Consider the following 23,653-nt stretch of genomic DNA (forward strand, 5'->3'; position numbering starts at 1 on the left):
CTGGTGATGAGAAGATGAACAGCAGATAAAGAGGATGACTTTAATTTCCTTTAGTGCTGTGCATGGGGGCCATGTTTCCCAGGCAGGTTTTCTTTGACTTCTGAACGTAGCAACACATTTCAAAATCTATTTTACATTTATCAGTAAAACAATAAACTGTCAAAGCCCACATCCAACTAGATGTAGTTAGTTGCACATCTTCAGTCCACATGCCTAATTTCCACTGAAATAATGGACTGGGAACTTAGGTACTGTAATGTTAAAAAAAACATAATCAAAAAAGCTATTGCAGTGCTATGGTTTCTTTTACCTCTTCCACTGACACTTTAAGGATTTCTAATTGTATTTTCCCGCTTACTAGTGTTCTGAGATATTGACTCTTTATTACTCCGGTGTCGATCTCTATAGTGGGACTTAAGTTTTTTAGCGTTTACAGCTAAACGGGGAGCGTGGTCGCTGAACATCGTGGGTATTCAGATTTGCTGAGGTCGGGGGGTTTGGTTTGGCTGAGTGTAGAGAGATGTTAGAGGATCAGTCATGAAATTCTCATCTGGCTCTGAAGTTCCCTGCAGTTTGGAGGGTGTTTGTATCTGGGACTGTGTTTTGTTTGGGCAGCAGTCCTGCTGATCGGAATCGCATAAGCTTGGCAACAGGATGGAGGAACCTAGCCAGAGCAAACTCAAAGTACACAGGGTCTGAGAACAAAACGTTTCACATGAATTAAATTGTGAGGAAACAGAAGTTCTTCAAACTTGTAAGAAAACAAGGCAATGTGAGCATCATCACACATGCAGCTGGGTGATCAGGGGTATAGATAGGCTGTGCAAGTTTTTTATTTTTATTTTTAATGGAATCTTCGTAGTTGTGGATTTCTTAAGGGCTTTGTTCTGTCACAGCAGGAAGCAGAATATTCCCCAAGAAGCTGGTATTGCAGTGGGGTGGAATAACTCTCTGCGCTTGCATGCAGCAGCATCTTTGCTGAAAGGATTTTTAACACTTGGCTGAATTTGGCTTGCTCTGTACCATACCCTGCACCTGGGCTTGTGTCCTTATCCTGCTTTTCTGTCTACAGCCCTATGTCCCTCTTCACTTCACCTACCCATTTTTTCTGTATATTATGGGTTCCTCCATCTGACCTTTAACGTTGACCTCCTTGTTGTGTTCACCAAATACAGGAGAGGCCCAGGAGAAGTCTTTGTGCCTGGCAGCAGGCAGCAGCGCCTGCGTGATGCTGGCTACTGCTCTCCTGCCACTTCCCTCTCTCCAGTCTCAGGCTTTGCTTGCTTTGATGCTGTCTTCTGCTTGGTGTCCTGTCACACAGGTTGGGGCACACCCCAGCAGCTGCAGATTACTCTTTTCTGTGCCAAAGTGCTCCCTGCTGCCCCGTCTCTCCTCCAGGCTGTTTGGTGGGGGGTGGTAGGACCAGGGGACACAAGTGGGGGACGTGGTGGCTTGCAGTCTTTCAGTTTCTGGTGCGTGACCACGCAGGGTGTCTCTTTGTGACACGATGTTTGCCAGGTGCTTTGCCCCTGGACCCCTGGGAGATGCCATGCCCTCGGTGCGGGCATGCTGAGTCGCACCATGGGCTGCCTGAGCTCCTGGGCTTCCAAACTGTGTCCCAGGGTCCCTGAAGGTTAGTCCATCATATCCTCGTGCCCATCGTATCCTCGTGTTCTTTAACCTAAATAGCATTTGTTATCTGTAAGGGATTGGATGGATTTGGTTTGATAGGCTGGCAAAATCCAGCTCTCCTAAGATACTGGAAGGGATACGCTCGAAATAACCACCAAATTTCTGGATTTAGATCAGTTTCAAACAGATTATCCAGGCCAGATCTGCCTGAGTGTAAAGACCTGTGACAGGATCTTGGATTTGTGCATGCCGATCAGTGCTGTGCTGTAGAGCAGGCTGCTGATGGGATGATTTCTAACTTTGATAAGCGCTTCCATCCCCTTTGTGGAGGGTTTCATTGTAGTGTTCAGTACAATGTTTATATGAACTGCTAGTACAGGATAAATAAATACTGCACAGTGAAGTTTAACATGGGGAAGAGGAAAGAAACATTTAAAGTGTATCACCAGTATTTGTTTAACAAGAGATGGATCAGATTTGACATTTATCTGTACTGGATTGCATTTGCTTTAAATAAAACAAAGACTTGAAATGGCTAAGTTTTCATATGAACTGTATCTGAATTCTTCTTTTCTTGCCGAAAATATAGAGCTTGGGGTGGGGTATTCCTTGGGTCATGGCTCTGCTTGCGTCAGTGATGGGATAAGCGTACTGCTAAAGGACGATTGTGTTTTCATCTCCTTTATCTATGAGTAAGATAGTGGAGTCTGTTGTACATATGGACTGGATACTTCAGTAGTCAAATTCCACTGAGAGAAGGGAAAAAGAACATTTGGACTTACCAAAATTCTTTTGCAGTTCATTGCATTTGGTTTTGCCCTTGTTCTTCTAGGCTGCTGTTGCTGTGGGATGCTGTTGAACAGTTTGGGTTTCATGCCAGAACTAAATGAATTTCATAGATAGAGGAAGTGCTTGCACAAGGTAGTACATCATAGAGGTTATTTTTGACTCTTCCCAGTGACTGATCTTTTGCTATTTCTCTAATGTGGATTTCATCTGGCAGTTTTCTTGTAGGTGCTGTAGAAGATTGAGTTTTGCTTCTCATTTTGGCATATCCCTATTTCAGAGGCTTTTAACACATGTTAACACCCTACCAGTTTGGGGTTTGTAATACTGTTCATTCAATGTGTGTCTTTGGCAAAATTTGGCAAAAGATAGGAAGTATCACATTTCCAGATGAGCTGATGCAGCTGAATGTTGGTTATAACACTGATGTTAGGACATAATGGGGGCTGAGGGCTATGGGTCTGAAAACTTTGTTACGCTCACTGTGTCACAACCTGTATAGCCTGTAAACTGAGTCCATTTTTGCTGCATTACAGATTACAATGAGTTATGGTCCCATTTTTTGTGACTCATATATATATATGCACATGCAACATATAATACTTTCTTAGTTGTATTTATTGGAGTTTGTTTTATTTCTGTCACCTAGTAGGGAATAAAAGGATCTACTAGCCCAGTCTTGGCTACTGAGTACTCAATATTGTAAACAACAGCGGCTGTTTAGTTATGACCTAAAAATGAAGAGCTGTGCAGAAGCATTAAGCATTGTTATTACAGACTGTCAGTGCCTACTTTTCTCCTCAAAGACACATTTAATTGTATAGTATCATAGTTTTCTCCAAGCCATTTGGCCTGGGTTGTGGAAAAGGCCATATTTTTGCTGACAAATTAAACCAAAGCGCTGTTAATTTTTTTTAACAGCAACAGAAATTAAGCTTGGACTAAATGCATAGTAACCTAAAATTTGCAAATTGAATGTTGTAAAATAGTTATTCTAGAGCTAAAACATGAATGTTGAGTTGATAAAATATATCGAAACTATTCAGAAGTACTTGATTCTTACATTGAATTAACATGTAGCTAGGAGAGTTAGTCATAATGAAATTTTCACTGCAATACGGAGCACTTACCAAGGAGGAAAGAATCTTTCATACCTCTGTAGTGACAATCATGGCCTGCTAAGGGTTTGGGTTACCAGTTGTACACTGTCCCATTTTCTTCTATAGGGGGAAATGATGCCATTAGTACTGGTAACTAAGCAAAACAAAATGATGGAACTTGAGTAGCTGAATAAGCAAAACCATAGTTTTGTATTAAGATAAATTTTCAATATTAGTAGGGTCTTTACTTAAATTTCACACTGAATGGTTTTATGTTCAGCAAGTAGGAAAAATACAATGCTAATTACAGCTCTGATCCTTTCTTTGGCAATTCAGCTATTTTGTTTGCTCAAAGAATTTCAAAACTTGCTGCCAATTTCTTATTGCTACGTTGCTCCTCACATGTCTTTCGAACATAAAGTCTTTATCAGTAGCACCATCTAAATGGATAAAGAATGATGTGCAGTTGCGAGCTGATATATTCGTGCCAGTTAAGAATCTCTTCTTTTGACGTTCAGTTTAAGAGCTACCAAGTGAAGCTAGTGGTTCTGGCACATAGAATGTGAATGCTATAATGTTCTCTGAACCTTTATTTACTGAATTGCCAAAGTCATGCTTTTCAAGAACTTTGTGAACTTAAAGCACTTTAAAGAAATATTTTGGGTTCACAGCAGTGGAGAGCTAATGCTTTTTACTCAAAAAATACATTGGCTACTGTTATATGTCAGCATTTGCCAACAGTTTCCGGAGGAGATGCCAGTTTGGAGTGGAAACTAAGAAATGGATTCAGCGAAGCACTTTATTCTGTTCTTGGCTTAAAGCACATGAATAAAACCATTGACTACCCACGTGTGCTTTACTGGGACTGCTCACATAGTGAAAGTTAGGCACGTGTTTAAATAACTTGCTTATTTGGGGTCTCACTGCATGATGTCTTGCTGGCAGAGTCTTGATTTTCTTATGGCAACCAAAGTACGACCTGTGCACAGGGAGTACAGCATTGTCTGCACCAGCCACACAGTCCAAAGCAAAAGGATATTTCTGTGTCCACCCCCAGTCGGTCCTGCATTTCTCTGGCAACTAGTTATCTATCTGCTGCCAATTGTGCTCTAGTGTTTTTGGCATTCAACCACTCCAACTTGCTGCTCATGCAAGTATTGAATTGCCTTTGTAAGGTGGAGAGTAGGCTTTTCCTTGTTTAAGACTGTGTATGTGGCTGTTAAAACATGAAAAAAAAAGTAGTTTATTGTCACATCTTTCCTCATTTGGTCAAATTTTGCAAGCAAAACGTTGTTGGTAGTCCCACTGAAGTTGATAGAGATGTTAGCAGAGGAGAGGCACAATACCAAAGAACCAGCTCAGTGCCCTGGAGCCAAATGGAGGTTTTTCATCTGTTGAATATCTAATGGAAGCAGTGTTCTTTATTAAAGAACCTCTGTAAACAGCTCATCAATGCAAACGCAGCTCTTCCAGCGTGCTGGGAGGGGAGAAGTGCTGTGGCGCTCCTGAGGACCAGTCCCTGGCCGGGGTCATCCCAGCCCTCACAACCAGCCTTCAGCACGCTCTCCTTTCTACATGTTTTCTCCAGAAGTACAATTTCCGCAGCTAGTTAGCCGATCTAGAGCCTGTATATAAGAGCAGTACAAGCCATTGCAGTTGTAGGAGACAGCAGTTACTTGACGGGCTCAGCGGGCCCAGTAGGCCCAGTGCTGTGGTTGGTAATCAGCAGTGCTCCATCAAACCCAGGATCTCAGACTGAGCTGGCTTTATGCTCTTTGGGGCTGGCAAGCTGTTGTCTGGCCTCTGCTAACAGCTTTGCCAGAGAAGCCTAGGAAACTCCAAACAAAAGGCTGCTAATCGGAACTGAAAGGTGAAATGAAATAGGTTCTCTCCATGAGTTCAGTAATCCTGGCTGGCAAAGAGCACTGTTATCTTCAGAAACATGTGTCAAAGAATATTCTTCAATGTATAATCATCTTAAACAGAGTGCTTTTTTTTTGCCGGAGATGTGTTTGGGAGAGTGAATGGGATAACACGTAATATGAGCCAGATGAAAAATAGTATGAGTAGATTTTTTCACTGGAATGGAAACTTGAACGCTTGCATAAACTGCACAGAGGCTCTGAAGTATTATTGTAACAGGCTGTAACTTCGTGCGTGAGGTAGGAAAGCAAGTATTATTTTCACAGGCTGTTAGTGTTTGTGCCCTGAATATGCTTACAAGAGTGTTGAAAAAGCTGTAGATCTAGGATCGTAACAATTATTAGATACAGACACTGATGAGGTAAGGATTAAATTGTTTCAGAAGTATATTGTTTTAACAGGCTTTCTGTTAGCTAATGATAAAGTATTTATGAATTACATAGGAGGTTTATTTCCAAGAAGCTCTTGTGAATTTTCAATGGAAAACTTGAATCCACAAAAATCTGTATGAAAACATCGTAAAATCCAAATGGTTGGATTCATCCCTTGTGTATAAATAAAATATTTAGTAAGCACTCTCCTCACCTAAAGCACAGGACTGAAGAGCAAGGACCTGAGTTAAATTTCTAGCTCTGATAAAGCCTTCTTCTATGGTTCTGGGAAATCACTTAGTGACTCTCTTTCTGCAGACCAGACCCCGTACTGTTCCTCTGCCTTACAGAGGTGAAGGGGAGGCAGACAAAAGGAGTGGTTGCAAACCAAATTAAGAATCTCCTATCAAAAGACAGAGCATACTGTTTGGTTTTGATAAAAATAATAATAATAAAAAAAAAAACGGAGACATTGCACATATGTCTAATAACTGCTGATTTGTAAGAGTCAAGTTATGAAGCTTTAACAAATGGATATTTCTTCAGACAGAACTGTAGTATATTTCTAGCTGGAATATGACATTAATTTGTTTCATATCTGCATAGTTTACCCTTTAGATACATTTTAGCAAGCAAAAATACTTAGTTTCTCAAATCAAGGTCAGTTCAAAGAAACATCTAAAAATTGAAAAAAAAATCTGACTCTTCTGATTCTCCAAAATTGATTTAGAAACTTTTCATGGATTGGCTTTCTTCCCTTAAGCAATTACTGAGAAACTTTTAGTTCAACAGTGTTAATGTTCACTTGGCTAGTTCCTCTTCCAAGTCTGGGAAATTTTCTTGTTTGTTGTAGCAAGTGGCAAGTTTTTAATGACATCCATTTGTTATGTGCTTGTAGTGGCATTTACATTGGAGACTATGGGAACAACTGCTTACAAAGCAGGATGACTTAAAATTCATAGGCTAAAGGCAAACTGATGAGGAATCAGCTTGGCAGGAATGGTAACTTCTAGCCTCAGTGGGATGACATTTAAGTACAGATGATAGAAAACAAGAAAGGTTGAAACAGTGGTTCTTTGAATGGTCTTTGATCACCTGTTCTTTCCTTCATATTGTCATTAGTAGTGGAACTGGGTCTAAGAGCAATTTTTATAATGTGCCTGGGAATGATTAGAGGTTGAATATAGACCCTTTTTGGGACATATGTAGATCTTCATGTTAATTTGGCAAATTTGGAAATGTTTTCTCTGCTCAAAATGGCTAAATCGTCTCATTTTGTGTGTGTATATCCTTTTAATAAAAAACAGCCTCCACACTGCTAATAATAATAACGGATATTCACTTTGTTAAGTTATAAAGCTTCTTCACTCTCCCCATGGAAACTTCCAAGGCATTGAATAGCAAGCAAAACATGCAGACAGGTCCAACTATTATCTCTCATTTTTCTGCACCAGAACGCAATATAATTGCTTTTGTTTCTCTGTTCAGCACTTTCAGACCATGTTAAAGACCAAGTTGAATGTCCTAACTCTTCGGAAGGAGCCTCTCCCAACAGTGATCTTCCACGAACCAGAAGCCATTGAGCTGTGTACCACAACACCCCTCATGAAGACCCGGACTCACACTGGATGCAAGGTACTTGCAAGCAAAAACTTAAGGAGTGAGACCACTGTGGAATTGTCCTATATATGTAAGAGGAATCTAAAGAGCCCAAAGTAACCAACGTGGTCATTGTTCTGGAAACCCCATTAACTACCACTATTACCATAAGGTTTCTAAATCAAAAATGTCATTAGGGGGTTTCTGAAAAATTCTGGGCTTCAGTGAAAAATGTGGTGGAGGTGTGTAGCACAACACAAATAGAGAATTCTTGACAGCCTCCCAGGAATGTTACTTGCTGGAAACACAGCAGTTGCTTTCTGTAAGTGCTAGTGCTGAGGTGGGAGATGAAGAGCCAAGTGCTGTGTATTTGCATTTAGCAAGCTGTACTATCAGAGGTATAAAACTACTGAAATAGGGTTGCAGGTTAAAACTCAAGGTTGGTTATAAAAAAAAGTTGGGGAGCAATTAGATCATCATTTGGTTAAGAAAGAACATGAATTTGCCTACTTACATCAAAGCAGCTTCTGAAAAAGCTCTGCTGCTTTAAAGTTTAATGGCTTAAGAGCTCCGAGTGCATTCTTCTGTGGAAAGAAACCATATAAAAAAAGCAAACAAATCTAATCTGTGTGTATCTTGTGTTGGAGCTGTCTAGTGTCATGGCAGAGCTTGCCTCACCTCACAAACAGGCAGCCTGAGCCAGGTCACAGTTTGGCCTGTGCTGCCCTTTGGGGCTCAGCAGCCAAGTCTACTTTGCCTGCCTCAGGTGTTGGTCGTGTGGAGAACCCACATACCCTTAAGGGTCTCCAAAAACAGAGAGAACTGGGTTTGAGCCTCCTCTGCTCTGTAAAGCATCAGCTGTAGAAGAGCCATTCCCTGATGCTGCAAGTGCCAGGTAAGGTCCAATGTGCAAGTAAATGTCATAACGCTCTGTCCTGTGTGTATATGTGCACGCATACACGGACACTCTGCCTGAGCAGTTGTCTTGTTGGAGGATCTGATGGGACTGCAATGGGGTTGAAATAAGTTGCTTCCTGGTGAAATCCCCTGCTTTTCGTAGCATACTGTGCACATGGCATGGGCTGTGGGTGTGTCATAAAGGGCTGTGCTCTGACACCTCCAGGTCTGGCACTTCCTCAGCAAAGTTTCTTGTTGGGAAGTGTTATTTTTGTTTGACTTTTTGCCTGCCACGATAGCTGAGAAACAAGACCATTGCTGGGTATTGAAGCAGTGCTGCCCTATGCTGATGTGGTGGAACACAGGGCAAGTGACCCTAATATGCTTTGTATGGTAGCACGTAGCATCTGCTCTTCCGTGCTGATGTCTTTTGTCCTTTATGTTGACATCTAATGAATTTTTAGAGAATATTAGCTATCATAAAAACGTTTCACAAAGTATCTGGTTTTCACCCCTAGTGAGAGAGAGTTCAAACATAATAACGCTTTCTGAAATCAGTTTACCTCTGTGAATGTGTGCAGAATTTAAATGAGCCTTTTTATTTAACCTATAGTCCTTGAACTGAAAAGACGGATTGCAGAGAGATGTTGAACCACTCAGAGAGGAAAATCTCATTCTATATTTAGAGGTCTTTTTTATTTATTCATTTATTTTTCATGCAATATATCATAGTAGTGGTGACTAGGGAACATCTGCTGCCAAAATGTTCCTCTTTTCCTGCCTGTACCAGTTTTGTTTTCTTCCCTTCCCCCACTAGCCAGTCAATAGCCACTGACCTCCTGCAGTGCCAGAGCATTACGGGGATGTTTTTGGGGACATGGCCAGCCTCTGTTTATCAATTCAACAATTGTGAGTTCCAGCACTTTGCTTGGGAAGATGATTCCACACGTATGTTGTTCCTATGGCTAAGAAATCCTTTGTAGTTGTTAACTGAAGTGCTCCAATTTTACCCAGTCTCTCTAGTCACAATCTTTTAAATTTTTTTCCCCCTGACTAAATATATTCTTCTCTAAGGGAGCTTACATCCTCCAGCTATTTCTAGGTAATTAGCCTTTCTCTCCTCTTTCCCCTCTGATTATTAGTTTCTTGCTGAGTGAAGTGATAATAGTGTTGCCATAACAAAGCCAGTATTTTATAACATGAGTTTTCGCTCTATGGAGTCTGATGCATCACTGTTATTCCAGGCATAAGTGGGGGAGATGCTGGGGTGTTGCTGGTACCACTGAGGTTCCACGGTTTGGAGACATAAGCTTTTCTGGCTAGAGCGAAGTACCCAGTTTTTACTTTCTTTCATGAGTCATGCTCTTTTGATCCTTAATCGTTTTACTCCTCTTGACTGAAATTCCTCCAATTTTTCTGTGTAATCCCATTAATGAGATAGCATCATTCTTCTGACAGAGGCTTCAGACATCTCATTTTATTGCACTGTTTTAACATAAGCCTCAGCTGGCACCATCATGTTATGGGAACTTGACACATGCAATTGCTTTGCTGTTCAGAGGTCTGGGCATTAGTTTTCTTATGTGATTGCTCTTTTCCTTGTCCTTTCATCACAAGACAAGCTTCTCTTTTTCTTTCATTCAGCATTAGCTGCTGAATCCCAAAGAAACAAAACTTCTCTGCTGAGATCCAATCTCATTCTGTAATTGACTGTGATGGCTTTAAGAATAGCAGAGAAATGTCTTGCTTTAACTAATTCAGGCAGAACCCCCACAAAATCTGGAAAGTTAAATAAATGAAAAAAATGCTTCCCGTTACTCCACAGTTCCAGATCTGTTGCAACTTCACTGCCATTGTGTTTCCTGAAATATATATTTTTACTTACAGCAGAAGGCTTCAGACTCATTCCTCCCATCACTGCACGTCCACACCTGCCTGCCTGGGCTGGCTGCACTGTCGCCATTCCCACCCTGCCAGACTTGGCGTGATTTCACCAAACAGGAGAGAGCAGATACTGTTTGCATTGATTTGCAGCACAGGGCTGTACGTTCACATGTTTCAGAGCTTGTGATGCCGGTTGCTCACTAAGGCAGCAGTTGACTCGAAGGCTGCAAATCCCAGGGGGCATCTTCTTGCCCTCCTTCACCTCCATTCCACACCAGCTGTGTTTGCAAATGGGGAGTGACAGACCCACACCCTGGGGTTGCACCATCACAGTCCCACTCAGCAGGGTTCCTGGGCTCAATAAAGCATTCAGACCCATGTGAAGGAGGTCATTTGCTTTTGTTTGAGCCATGGTGTATGTTAGGTGGGAGGCAGGTCTTGGGCCCTGGAGGAATCCCAGCCATGGCTGAGTCCCCACGTGCTGCCTGCTTCTTCCCTACAACGGACGTGGGGTTTGTGAATGCTGGAGCACCAAGCATCATTGGTGGTAGCTGGCCTGAAGAATGAAAAATCCCAGCTGGCTTACTGTAAACCTGTACATAGCAAGTCTCAGCTTAAGCTAAACCACCTTGTGCTTCAGAAGGACACAAAACAGTAAGAACAAATCTTCTGTTCTTCCCAGCTGGACCACATTTTCAGTCACGGGCTCCTAATTTGCTGTTATTTAAATTGAGCGTGTTTGTGTATACAGGCATGAGTGCCATTTAGATGCATTTAAAAATGCATCTGTCCTTGTTCAGATCCTAAGGATTTTGATTTGACTGTTTGTCTGACTTGCAGGTCTTTCGTGTCAAACGTGGTGCGCTCTTGTGTTGCAGCTGGAAACTTCCTCTTGCCTTATCACAGCACTAAATACTGCCAGATGGAAACTGAAAATCTGGAACACCTCCAGAAAATAAGTCCCTGTCTGCTCAGAAATGTGTGCTTCCTCTGTGACTTTTAACAGATTTTGTTTCAGTTTTGTGTGTTTTATTCTTCCTTAATGTCCTTATTGGCTTACGCTGATTCTAATGCTTCATGATTTCTGTCCCTTTCAGCTATGGTGCTGGTGTGAAGGGAACTGCCTGAATGACTCCCTCTCTATTGCTGTAGCTTTTCCAGGCACTGCTGTATTAATGCAAAAGGACAGAGGTTAAAAGTGGTGCCTCCGATTTTTCAAGTGGTGTCATAGGTTTAGCATTTTTTTTTTTTTTAATATTGGAAGGCTCTTCAAAGTGAAGTCAGCGCTGAATAATCAGTAGCTGGCTGTAATCCACCTGGATAATGTGATCTTATTCCTTCAGTTCCCACCAGTGGATAAGCTTTTTTCAGCAGCATGGGAGGCTGAGATGAGAGAAACATAAACAGTGCAAATAATTACATTCTTAAGAGGATGCTTTTATTAAATGGCAAAACATATATTCATGACGTGGTGTTTACAGGCACGATACACATTGCTTGCCTGTCTTATTGCATTCAGTTGTTAAGGTTATTTATTCGGGCTTTGTGGAAGGTATGATGTTGAAATTTCGATGGTGGTATATCTTAGTTTAAGATTGCTAAACAAGATTTAGTCAATTTGCATGCATTGCATTACAGCAATACTGGTGTTTTAAAATCAAATCTTGTACGTATTGATAGAGAGCTTAAAAAAAAAAAAAGCTAAGGATTGATACCAATAAATGGAATTTGGTCTTTTTGTATAGCTTAATCATTTTGCTTACAAGGAAAAAAAAAAGAAAGAAAAAGGTTCCCATGCTAAGCTTGCTGCTAAGCTTGCTCGTGACTGCAGTGGGTTTTATCCCATGTGTGTGCAGGAGGAAAGGACTGTGGCCCACAGCTGGGCTTCCCTGGTGCAGCTGTGGGGCCAGCGGCTAGCACCGCGTAGCATCTCCGCATTCCGGCTCCTGTACTCCAGGCTGTTTTGCGCCCTTTCGTCTCTCTGCCTTTCACCCATTTTTGTTCTTGTCCCACAAGTAACTTCCACCTTTAGAGACAATATGGACACTACTAATAAATCTCTGCATGTGAAACTGCCCCCAAATGGTATGAGCGATGGCATTTACACCAGAGTAGCAGAGAGTGGCATGTAGTCTGTGAGGTAAAAGCTCATAATGAGTTTGTGGGATGAATAGAAAGTGATATTGATAGTGATCTGATTATGTTCCATAGAAATATAATGTTTTTCGTTGGAATACTTATTTAAATAAATAAAACTGTCTTAAAATTGCCCTGCTAGGCCTGACTCTGATTCTTTGTGTGAGAGTCATTTAGGAATAATGTCTGCTCAGATATTGTTGCCTATTTTTGATTTTCTGCCTTGTTAATTTTGATTGCAAAGGCCTTGCAGCAGGGCTGTCTCTTACCATATACTTGTAAAATAACCCAGCTCTACTCTACCCTAAATGCCTCTACAGCAAATTTATTAATGCTGTTGCTGCTTTTATTAGTCGTGCGGTTTTAAAACTTAAATACTTTTTTTTTTTTCCTTTAGATCAAGTTCTTAAGCCATTTTGTCCAGCATTTCTGTCCTGTGTCCTGTCCTAATCAGCACAGCCATGCATCACTGCTCTCAATTTCAGGAGCCAGCTGGTCCATCCCAGTGTGCTCCCCATCTCCTGGGCCTGGTGCCCCCTCAGCATTTGGAAAACACCCCAATTGTTGAAGCATCCTCCCAGGTGGCAACCCCAGCCTTGTGCCTTTTCCTCTTTGCTTCCCAAACCCCAGATTTTTGCTCTGGCTAGTCAAAGAGTAGTTGAATGGCTCCCCTCTGCTGTGCTGTTAGTGAGTGTAGGTTGTGGTTTGTGCCTTGATAATGAATCAGTCAAAATTAACACAAACATTGTGTCTCATTTCCATACCCATAGACAAAGGTGTTCCTTATTGTTCATACCAACATATTGGCTCAAAAAGGTTGAAAATGTGCCTGAAGACTTCCTGAGATGGGGAAATCCAGAAGATATAAATTGATGGCTAATGATCTAGTGTTTTATGTAAATTTCCATTGAGGATTTAAATACCTTGCTCCTCTTAAACATTTATTGCTGTTTTGACTAGTCAAATAGCTGGCTGGAAGCTGCACATACTCTTAAAACCACCTCAGTTTATCCTAATAAAGCTTAATAAAAATGGTTCTCTTTGCAGCTATCGCATGGTCAGGAATTATTGCCTTGAGTGCAGCTTTACCCAGCTGTAAACAGAAGTCCAGCTAGCTGGCTGGTCTTCATTACCATTTTGTAAGCCTGTAACATTAAGATGGCCATTAACTTTAATAAAGATACAGATTAAACAAGTAAAACAAGCTAAACCATACCATCACTCCCGAGTGTACTGTTTTCTACCATATTTAATGTGAATGTGAAGCACATAGCTTATTTTTGTCTTGGTTCATTAGAGGCCTTCTATTTTTATCCTTAAGCATTACATATTTTGTACTATGAAGAGAGCATTTTTCTGTTAGTCTGTCTTGTTTTTCCACTTCTGCCCCTCATCAAATGAGGTAACAGGATGCATGTGAACTCTTGCATAGGGCAGATGTTAATAGGTTCAGTATCTTTAGATATAGTGCTCATTGGTGAGAGAGAAAGAGTCTTTAATGATGTGTTTTCCAAAAGTGGAGTTCATCAAATAAATTAATGCTACAACAAGTAAGTTATATGAAGACGAAGTATTTTATTTACTTTTTCTTCATGTAGTGTTGCAGAAATGGAGAGAAAAAAAAACAAAACAAAACAATACTGAATTTAGGGAAGAGTAAAGTACTTGCAGAAGCCTTTCACATGACTGCATCCCAGAGTGCTTCACAACAATTTGGCCAAGTCCTGTTCTACTATTAAAAACAGAGAGTTGAATGTGGTCTGTTCTTTGTCAATGCATGACCAAATGGCTGGGTCCTCTCCTGCACCTATGAAGTTAACAGGGGCTTTTGCTCCATTGGGAGCATGATGGGGTGCCCTGCAGGACGGCAGCAATCTTCACGCAGCACGTGCTCTGTGATGTCTGGCACTGGCTGCTCTCAGATCCTCCCTGAAGCTCAGCAATCTTGCATATTTTATTTATTTAATGCACGGAAAGCCCATTTACGTCAGTGAGGATTGATGCTTTAAATGAGTGCAGAAGAGCTAATAGAAATATGAAGGGTAGATGGAAGTGGAGAATGTTGTTAAAATGTCATAATGCTTCATTTCCTGAAGTCCAGGAGTCCTAGGTGGAGAATATAAATTGGCTAAAACATTTATTAAATCTTAAACAGAGCCTGCTCTCAATAGGACCTTCTGCAATGTTCAGTTTTGCTGTGTTGGGTGTATTTTGGTGTAATTTTATTTGCTTACTGGCGAAGTGGCATTGTAAGACTAACATATTCTGAGAGCAGTGTAAGTTATGTCCTGTCAGATATGCTGGTGGTATTTTTTTTTTTTTCCATAACATTTGCACCACTGACATTTTTCCAGCCATGGTTCAAGTAAAGGGCATCTTGTTATTCGGGAAGCTCTTATATCCCATCTGAAAATGGTCTTGTATTTCACAGCCAGCTTTGTGTTTCTGATTTAATCACCTTTAGAGGAAAAAGTATATGGCTGTTTTCTACATACGGTGGAGTAACTTTGCTCTGAATGTATGCAGGTTAATTAAAGGAAAACAGTTTTCCCTATTTCTATTTATTTTTGGATTTTACTGATGAATGTGCCTGTTAAAACCATTTTAGGGAGTTCCACAAAATGAGTAAGAAAATCACCTTGAGAGAACAGGAGGATTTCTGGGACCTGCCCTGCATCAGTGAAGGACTTGAGGTGCCCTGGATGCAGGCCTTGCTCCCTCTGGTTCCCTTGGGATTTCCTTCAAGAATAAGGGAGCTCAGGGCTTCTGCTGGGCATATTGCGAGTGAAGTTAGGAAGTGAACTGGGTTTCGTAGAGAGTTTAATGAACATGGTCATGCACACTCCAGGGAAGAAGAGAGGATTTTGTTGTCCCCAGCGCCTTGGGCTGGGTAGAAAGGCTTCCAATTGCGATGGACCATGCAGATGATGCTCAGGTCTGTGTTACCCAGCAAGTCCTGGCTGTTGGGATGCTGGGGGTCTCCTTAGCCCCTCCTGGGAGCAAGGCCCAGGGTCCCTGGCTTTGCATGGGGAGTGGCCTCCAGACAGCACTGCTTTGAAGAAATAGGGGCAGAAACATCACACCGCAGTGAGAGCACTCTCATTCCGGTAAGCCAGACGTTGCTCAGATATGTGTCTAAGTCCACTCTCATGGGCAGCAGGCTGCAGAAAATGTCCTCTAAACAATAAATAAAACCTTGAAAAACATGGGGAAATAAAGTCACAGCATCCATTAGGACGTTATGCTTTACTTCTCCAGTTGGTACATGTAGTGTATGGCTTGCACAGCCACCTTGTACATCATATTTCATTTCACACCCCTAGTTCTCTCCAGGAGGCAGGTGCAGCAAATAAAGAAAATGGCAATAATGCATGATATGCAGCCTGGGGAAAGTATTGGTAACATAAACCAAAGTCCCTTTGGCTGGAATCGAGTGCGTCCTATGCCTTGAGAGCTTTGATGGTATTAGTTGAGTTTGATTTAACAAAAGCTTGAATTGGAAGTCATCAGCCCGTAATTTTGTTAGCAAATGATATTTATCAGCAGAAGTAGTCTAAATTCAACCCCTTAATGCAAAACAAGGCACTAAACAGTTTATATTTCAATTAGGTGTGGAAGGAGAGAGCACTGTGTAAAATACAGATATATAGAAATTGAAAATACTTCCTGTGACTTGGCTGAGAACGAGCACCAGCCATTCCTGAATTTCACCCTTGCTTGTAAACGCAGCTGGAAAACTTGTGTGGTAGCAAGGAGACCAGGCACTGCGTGCTGGTGAATGCTCAGCAGCAGCTTTGCAGTGTATAACTTATATTTCTGTAGGATTTCTCACCCAGAAAGATCCTAAAACACTTTCTAAAATAGCTCTGTTGTCCCCTGCTGTTCAGCTGCCATTCCCAGACAGCAGCCCTGGTTGCAGAGGTCAGATCAGCTCACTGGTGCTGGGGGAAGGCTTGATGGAGACACTGTTCTGCAGATAAAATGTGTCACAGGAACACTACAAAAGATGGTGAAAATTAAAATGCATAATTCTGTTAAGTAGTAATGGATTGAAAAAAGGTAATAAAAAGTAATGTGTATTAATGCAATTTCTTCAGTGCACGATACTCCAGTGAATACTTCTCTATCCTGGAACCCAAATGTGTGTTTTGTCACTTATAGAAATCCCAGTCTTCAAGGTACTTAGAGTTGTTGTGTAACCATGGCTGTCATCATAGGAGGTAGCGTACCAGAGGAGTGTTCTCTCACAGATTATTTGGGTGTTTTAAAACGATTTAATCTATCGCTGATGGAAGTATTTAAACTTAATAAATACGAAATTTCCTGTGTTAGGATGTAATCTTCAATTACCTGGCTGTATAGTATCATATGGTGCGTGCCCTTAAAGGAGAAAATTCTGCCTTGTGCAGCCTGGCACAAAGCCAAGACACCAGTTTGAAGCATGGGGCAATGGAAAGGTCCTAGATAGCTGCAGTTCTGTTTAGTATGTTTATTTCTTGTGCTGTAGGAAATATTGTGCTCATCTCAATTGCTCAGGCAAGGCCTTCTGGTCATAGGAGCTAATTGCTTCCATTATAATTAAGGTTCAAATCTCTAAGACTTAATAGCTTTTGACATATAAAAATTAAAATGAGATTGAAATTTATTATAGTGGTTATGCCGAGCAGATGCTGCAGTCACTGACGATTGTTTTGTTCTAGTGCGTCCTTGAGTGACATTTCTGTGGTGGTTAGGCTGTTTCAGTGGGATGTGGAGCCGTGACTTGAGCGGCACCACTGCGGTGGCTGGCGGGCTCAGGGAGGCTCCCGCTTCTCTGCGGTGCTCAGGGCGTATAGGGCCCTGCTGTGAGCTGGCGTTTGGGAGAAGGCACCCTTCCTTCATAGCATGTGACGCTGTTCTCTTACAAAACCCAAGAACTTCTGGTTCAGTGGCTGTTGCTCCCTCGTATCGTTGCAGCGGGAGGGAATGGGCTGCGAGTGCTGTTGGCAGATCTTTTTAGGCAGTGCTTTTTTTGCAACAAGACGTGTGCTTAGTGCTTATTCTGTGGAGGTATTCTGTGTAGCTCTTCCCCTGAAGCCATGGATATTGTTTCTTTGATTTCCATTAGAATACTGCAAAATTTGCATTTGGCACTGGGCACTGATGTTCACACTGGTTTGAGCCAACATGACCCTTCTAAGGAATATGTAATCTCTGTTTACAGCTGTACTATGCCCAAAGCCATCAGTTCTTATTTCGGGGCTGATCCTGGGTGCCCAAAGCTTCCCACTGAAGCAAATGACATTGCCAAATAAAAAAAAAAAAAAAAAAAAAAAAAAGAGGCTGAAATTGGATTGAATTACAGATCCATTCCTCCACTGGCCTCGTTTATGATGCACAGGCTGCGGGACTGTAGATTAATGTTGCAATCAAAAAAAAAAAAAGATATAATTGGAGAAGAGAATGTCCTATGTGTGCCACCTCTGGTTTTTTTGTTGGTCCCAGGAGTAATTGCTTGTACTATTGCAATATAGCTTGCGATGCAGAACAAAGTATAAATATATTAGCTTGAAAGAGGAAGGAAAATTTTCCATTCCTGGGGATGTATGACAGTGTATCAGAAGTGTTTTTGTTTGTTTGTTTCATGAAAGATTTGCATATTTAATTAAATGTTTATAACAATAGCCATTTTTACAGCATACTTCTGGGCAATTTAAAGACTTTTGCTATATGTTGTGTATTGCTGACCTACCTTTATTGCAGTCTGCTGTGAATATTAGACTTCAGGCTTGTGGTAATTCAGTAAGATTTCTTCTCTAAAATTCTAGCTTATATAGGAATAACAAGTGCAACAGAGTTATGATTTTTTTTTTTCCTTTAAAATTGATCTGTCTCCTTTCTTCAGGAGACAGCCTGGTTTGGAAAAATCTGTAAGTACTTGTTGGTATGAACTTTCCTTGCACTATCAATCCAAGAATCTCTGGTATTTGCCTTTAATCACAGCACGATCCTCTTGAATGATATACTGTCATTGAAATAAGATGCTGAATTTCACAACAATGTCAATTTAGAATTAAGTTTATCAAGTTTTATCTGTGAAAGTCAGCAAAAAATTACAAGGTTGAATTGGTAGAACCTTGATAGAACTGAATACTGTTTTATAGCCAGTGAGAGTACAATTTACTCCTTTTCAGGAGCTGATGTTCACATGCCTGTTAGGTAACAGGATTGTTTTCTGGTTGTTAGAGCATAGTATGCTGGGAGGAAATTAATGAGTTAATCAGCTGGAAGATGGTCTTAATTCAGTATGCTCTTTTTTCATCTGTAAAGCCATATAGTCTTGTATATAAGATATAGTATAAGATATTATACTATAATAATAGTATAAGTATATAGATATATAAGATATAGTCTTCTGATTTAAATGCTCTCAAGATTTAAATGGCATGGCAGTGACCTGCACTTGACAATTAATAACAAACTTGGGATGTGGATGACCTCTTATTTAATAAAGGTCCATATACAATCATTACAAATAGAAGGAAACTACTTTAATATAGATGAGCAAATTTTGGAAGGAGAATCAGTTGAAAATTTGAGGGATTGGACTAGCTGATCTTTCAAGGTCCCTTCCAATCCCTAACATTCTGTGATTCTGTGAAAATGTTTGCTACTTCATAAAATTCATTGAACTGTTTGTTAATTAATAGTTATTTGGTTGGATTTCTTTCATCCTCAGGGTCTTTTACTTTTGTGTGTGTGTGTGTTCTGGTGCTCCCCCTCCCCGCCGACAATTTATTCTTCGGTAGGAAAGAGAAAGCAGGAGGGAAAAAAGCAAGCTTCAAGTCAGAAACAAAGATTTAAATTAATATCTCTAAGGTCAGAGAAAGATCAATGTAAAGATTGGTGTAGTTGAGTATGAAACTGGGAGAGGAGATAAGGAAAAAAAATGAAATAAGGTAAGATAATATCTGTCTCATAATTATTTTGAGAATGTTCTTGAAGGTGACTCTGGGTATTCTCTGGGACAGGATGAACAGAAAAGCTGGTTCTAGATCTTTATGGAAGGTGCTTCATTGACTGAATTATCTATAGGCTGGGAGTAATTCCTGTGCGCTGATTCATCTGACACATGCTTTCAATATAGCACAATAACATAATTTACCTTTCTCAGCTATTTGTAATCACGCTGCCCAGAATCACTGTGGGAATTGCCATAAGATGCAGTTTTGGGGTTGTTTTTGCCATGGTATTAATTGGTGTACTTCCTTTGACTTGGCTACTATGCTAAGTTATGTAATCTGAAAGCTTGTGCTTCTAGTTTGAAACGTGGCTTAGGATTCCTGATGATTGAAAGTAATCTGTCAATGAAATCAGAGTAATTGAGTACAGGATATGTGAACCAGTGCTGTTTGTCATTTGTTATTAGGCTTAGGTGTTAAAAATATTAAATGATTAAATGATTCTTGAAATGCTTTTTATTGCATGAAGCATCTTGTAGTGATTTAAAGGGAGGTGTGTTTTTACCCCACGGCTTTGCCTGGAGTTATGTTTGAAGGTCTTTATACAAGGCCAAACAGATTGTGACTCTGCATTCCCAAGTTGGAATATCTGATATCAATCTAATAAATGTCTGACACCTGATGTGTTGCACACCTGAATGCTCTTGTGCACATTTACATAAGTAGCCAATGTGGTCTTTAAAGATATATATATATATGTCTTTATATATATATCATTATATATACACACACTAAATAAAAGCTCACAAAGAAAACGTGTTGGGATTTCTGTGGCCTTGTCTTGCTCAGCAGCTGAAGTTGTGTCAGCTTTCCAGGTTGTGAACGTGGTAGGCATTACTGGTGACTGAGCTTGGCTTTAAATAAATAAATGAAGTAGGAGGTGAGCAAAGAGACCCAGATTTGGGACTCCTGCGTGCCTCCCCAGGCTGCCTGGCCAGGATGGGGCTGCCCCAGGCCATATGGCAGCTGCAGGTGGGCCTGCCTGAGCCCATCGGGCCTGCAGGTCAGAGATGGCCTAGGCCTGCCTCATGGCTATGGCGGGGCTGTGTTGCAGCCTCCTGGATGTAACGGCCACAGTAGTGCAGGGGAAGGAGCTGTGTGGGCCTGCAGCGCCCAGGCCTTGCTGCGGGCCTGCAGCACCCAGGCCTTGCCACAGGAATGGCTGTCTCTGTGCAGTGGCTGCAAAACAGCAATGCCCGAGCTGACAAGAGAAAGCTCCTTGGAGCCTGTCTCGATGTTTCTTGCCTCCTGATTAAGTCTTGAAACTTAATTCAGATATGTTTTTCTCATCTTTCTAGTAGCTTTTGTGTTCACGAGAAGTTAAATAAGTCAACACTAAAAAATGCCTTGCTGTCCCCCCAAGAAAGTACCAAAGGAGAATGCTCAAGGTGTCCTGGTGTGGAGGGCAGGCCACAGCAGCCCACCGTTCCTGTAGGTCCATCTTGCTGGTCCTTTTGGAGGGGGCTTGCATATCACTGTAAGGCGAAGTTGGCTATTGGTGACTCGTGGCCATCTGAAGTACTCTCATCCAGAGATTATGCAATGGGAATTAAATTCCTGTCATTTCAGTCAAAAGACTTTCAGCTTATGAGTCCTACATTGTGAAACCTGAGGACTCATATTGTGAAAGTCTATTATGAAACCAGAGGAGAGAAGCAATTTAGCCTCTAGACTTTGTAGCAGGAGCCTTGTGAACAATTGTGAGGCACTCTTGCTGTCTCTTTACATTTGTCAGTGTGCCCTCATTTTGCAATGGAGTCATTATTTGATTCGCCATGGCAAGGCTGGTGGCACACTGGGGATGGTGAAGAGCAGCAAGGCAGGGGCAGGCTCATGATGGATGGTCAAGAGCCCCACTTGACAGTTGTACTGCAAGGCAAACAGCTAAGGGAAGCACATCTTCCAATTAAATATTAAAATGTTACTTCGCAATACATTTCATAAGTTTGTTTTTATTCCAGTATGCTCCTCAATAAATGGTGAATTTTACTTTGGAGTGAGACATAGAGGTTTTGATTGCAGATATCTGTAATTTTCTCCCCTCTTTGACTTAGATTCCATCATTGCTTTCCGTTATCAATTACTTTTATGTCACTATGAGTGCAAGAGGTTACAGAAGTGCACGATGTTTCTCACATTGTAGCAGCTTTCTGCATACCAACCCTTTTGCCCTTTTGACTACATGGAAAACTATAAATGTGTCACACGGGAAGATTTAAATGAGTGCTGCTAAAGTCCCAGACGCTCATTTCAGAGTTGCCATTTCTTAAGAGCTGTCTGAGCTTTACCTTACATGCAGCCATCACAGTCAAGCCGGCTGAAATCCTGCTAATTATTTTGGAGACATTTTTGTGTGACATGTCTTGAGAAAAGAGTCTGAGCATCTGTGAAACAGATGAAGTAAAAATTCCTCTGGCTTCTATCAGCAAACATAAGCAGGTGGAGCACATCCAAGTTTTTGCAGCAGGGGAGGGGCTCCAGAAAACAGTGTTTTTTACAGCATAGAGGGAAAATCAAAAGAAAAATAGTTACTTATCAAATTAAGATATGCCTTGTCATGTAAAGCCAGTCCAGGAACAGCAGCTTTGTTTCAAGGGCTATTGTAACTTGATTGTCTGGTTCATACAGGAAATGAAGAGGGCACTCTAGACCCTTCAAGATGCAAAGTCCCGAATCTAGGACTGTACATTGCAAATAGGATTCATTTCTTGGTTTGAAGGGTGTTACTTCTTGCCCATGCAGAGTTAAAGGTAATCTTTGAAATACATTGCTGCATCGTTCTCCAAATAGCAGTATTCCTGAAAATCAAATGGTTGGTGTGTTTTAAGGCAAAACCCAGGCATTAGAAATGAAAAGCATGCTGCTGGTGCCCACAAAACAAAATGTGTGTGGTAAAAAGCTGTTTTTACTGCCCAGGATGAAAGGCCAGCTGGCATCAATTAGCACTTTATGCATATGCACTTTTATAGAAATAATTTTTACTGAGCATGTCTCAAAGCCTTTTAGTGTCAGTTAATTACTTCTCATAACAATCCTGTGCAGAGTTGCACCATTATACACATGGGCAGAGTAGAGATCAGGGAGGTCAAGTGACTAATCTGTAGCTGCACAGAGAATCAAAGGTAGTTCAGTTCCATCCTGTCCTATGTGTCTTTGCAAGGCAGCACTGCCTTCACTCAGAAAATAAAATACAGCATAAATTCAACAGAGAAATTACAGCAGCGATTATGTGGTATGTTTTAGAACATCTTTCATGAAGCAATGCCTTTAAACAGTGTATGGGATAGAAATAAGTTTTATTACATGAAGGACAGCTATAAAAAAGTAAGTAATATGTACATTAATTGACTTTTCAACTTTAAGTGCATTCTTGATATACTTAGATAATTTCATATGCAAAGAGTGACATTTCCCGGTACATGAAAGAAAGCCTTGCCTTCTTCTCAAGAAAAAAAAAAAAAAAAGACTGCCTTTAAAAAAAAAAAAAAAAAGCTTTGTTCTTCTGAGTGCATGACAATGCAAAAATGCAGGCATGCCAAATTCAGTCCTGTGTGTGAAATGAGCAAATGGCCTTCATTGCATTCTCTGAAGTTTGCAACCACTTAAAAAGGTCTGCAGTCTTATTTCCATGTTGTCTCTTTGGGCCAAGAAGGTGCAGTCAAAACACCCAAATATGTGGCAAACTTGGTAGTTACCGAGTGGCATGACCTGATCCTTGGATGAAAGCTCAGTACCTTGCATTGTTACTTTATGGTGTTTGTGTTTTCTGTCCCCGTCACACGTGCAAGGTGGAGGAAGTGGGAGAGACTGCAGGCTTTAGTTGTGAGGGAGGTGTCTGAAATGTCACCCTTAAGTACAGGGTCTTTTCTTATAAAGATTCCAGTGTGAGAAATAAGTTCTACCTTTTTTTTTTTTTTGAGGGTTGTTATAAGGGGGAAGGGCATTTGTAGAAAAAGCTACCTAGTTCCCTGTTACCTAGTGCTCCCATTGAAATCAGACAGTATATATACAAATCATCCTGCAGTTGTGCTTGACTGTTGCCTCAAGATATGAATGGCATTTCTTTATTTCCAGCTGACAGGTGGTATGACTGATGGTAAAATGAGGTTCATCATTGTAAATGAGCTAGAAAGGCCTTGTCATTTTACACTGGGATTTGGTTAAGCTGGTGTGTTGGTTCAGGTCTCGGGGCTATCTTTCCAGTTAATTCTCCCAAAGCTGATGGCAGAATAACATGAAACACGTTAAGGTGTCAGGTGATGGTGAAAGACGGAAAGTGCTGCCTGATTATACAGTTATGAAGATATTTTTAATAGTGCTGTAT

The 23,653-nt window shown here is 41.0% G+C and overlaps 1 protein-coding gene across 2 annotated transcripts in view; it reads left to right on the forward strand.

Annotated features, from left to right (window-relative positions):
• PID1 (phosphotyrosine interaction domain containing 1) overlaps positions 1–23,653 on the forward strand; it is an 83,787-nt gene that overhangs the window by 23,168 nt on the left and 36,966 nt on the right. The window contains exons 1-2 of one of the 2 annotated variants that reach the window (XM_013181544.3): positions 1,518–1,633; positions 7,301–7,447. In XM_013181544.3, coding sequence (XP_013036998.1) covers positions 7,313–7,447 — 135 coding nt within the window. In that variant the 5' untranslated portion in view covers positions 1,518–1,633; positions 7,301–7,312. Of the gene's footprint in view, positions 1–1,517; positions 1,634–7,300; positions 7,448–23,653 lie in introns of those variants that run through there. The other variant, XM_048062946.2, reaches the window with a different exon arrangement.

Source organism: Anser cygnoides, chromosome 9, assembly GCF_040182565.1.
Source record: "Anser cygnoides isolate HZ-2024a breed goose chromosome 9, Taihu_goose_T2T_genome, whole genome shotgun sequence".
Lineage (NCBI taxonomy): Eukaryota > Metazoa > Chordata > Aves > Anseriformes > Anatidae > Anser > Anser cygnoides.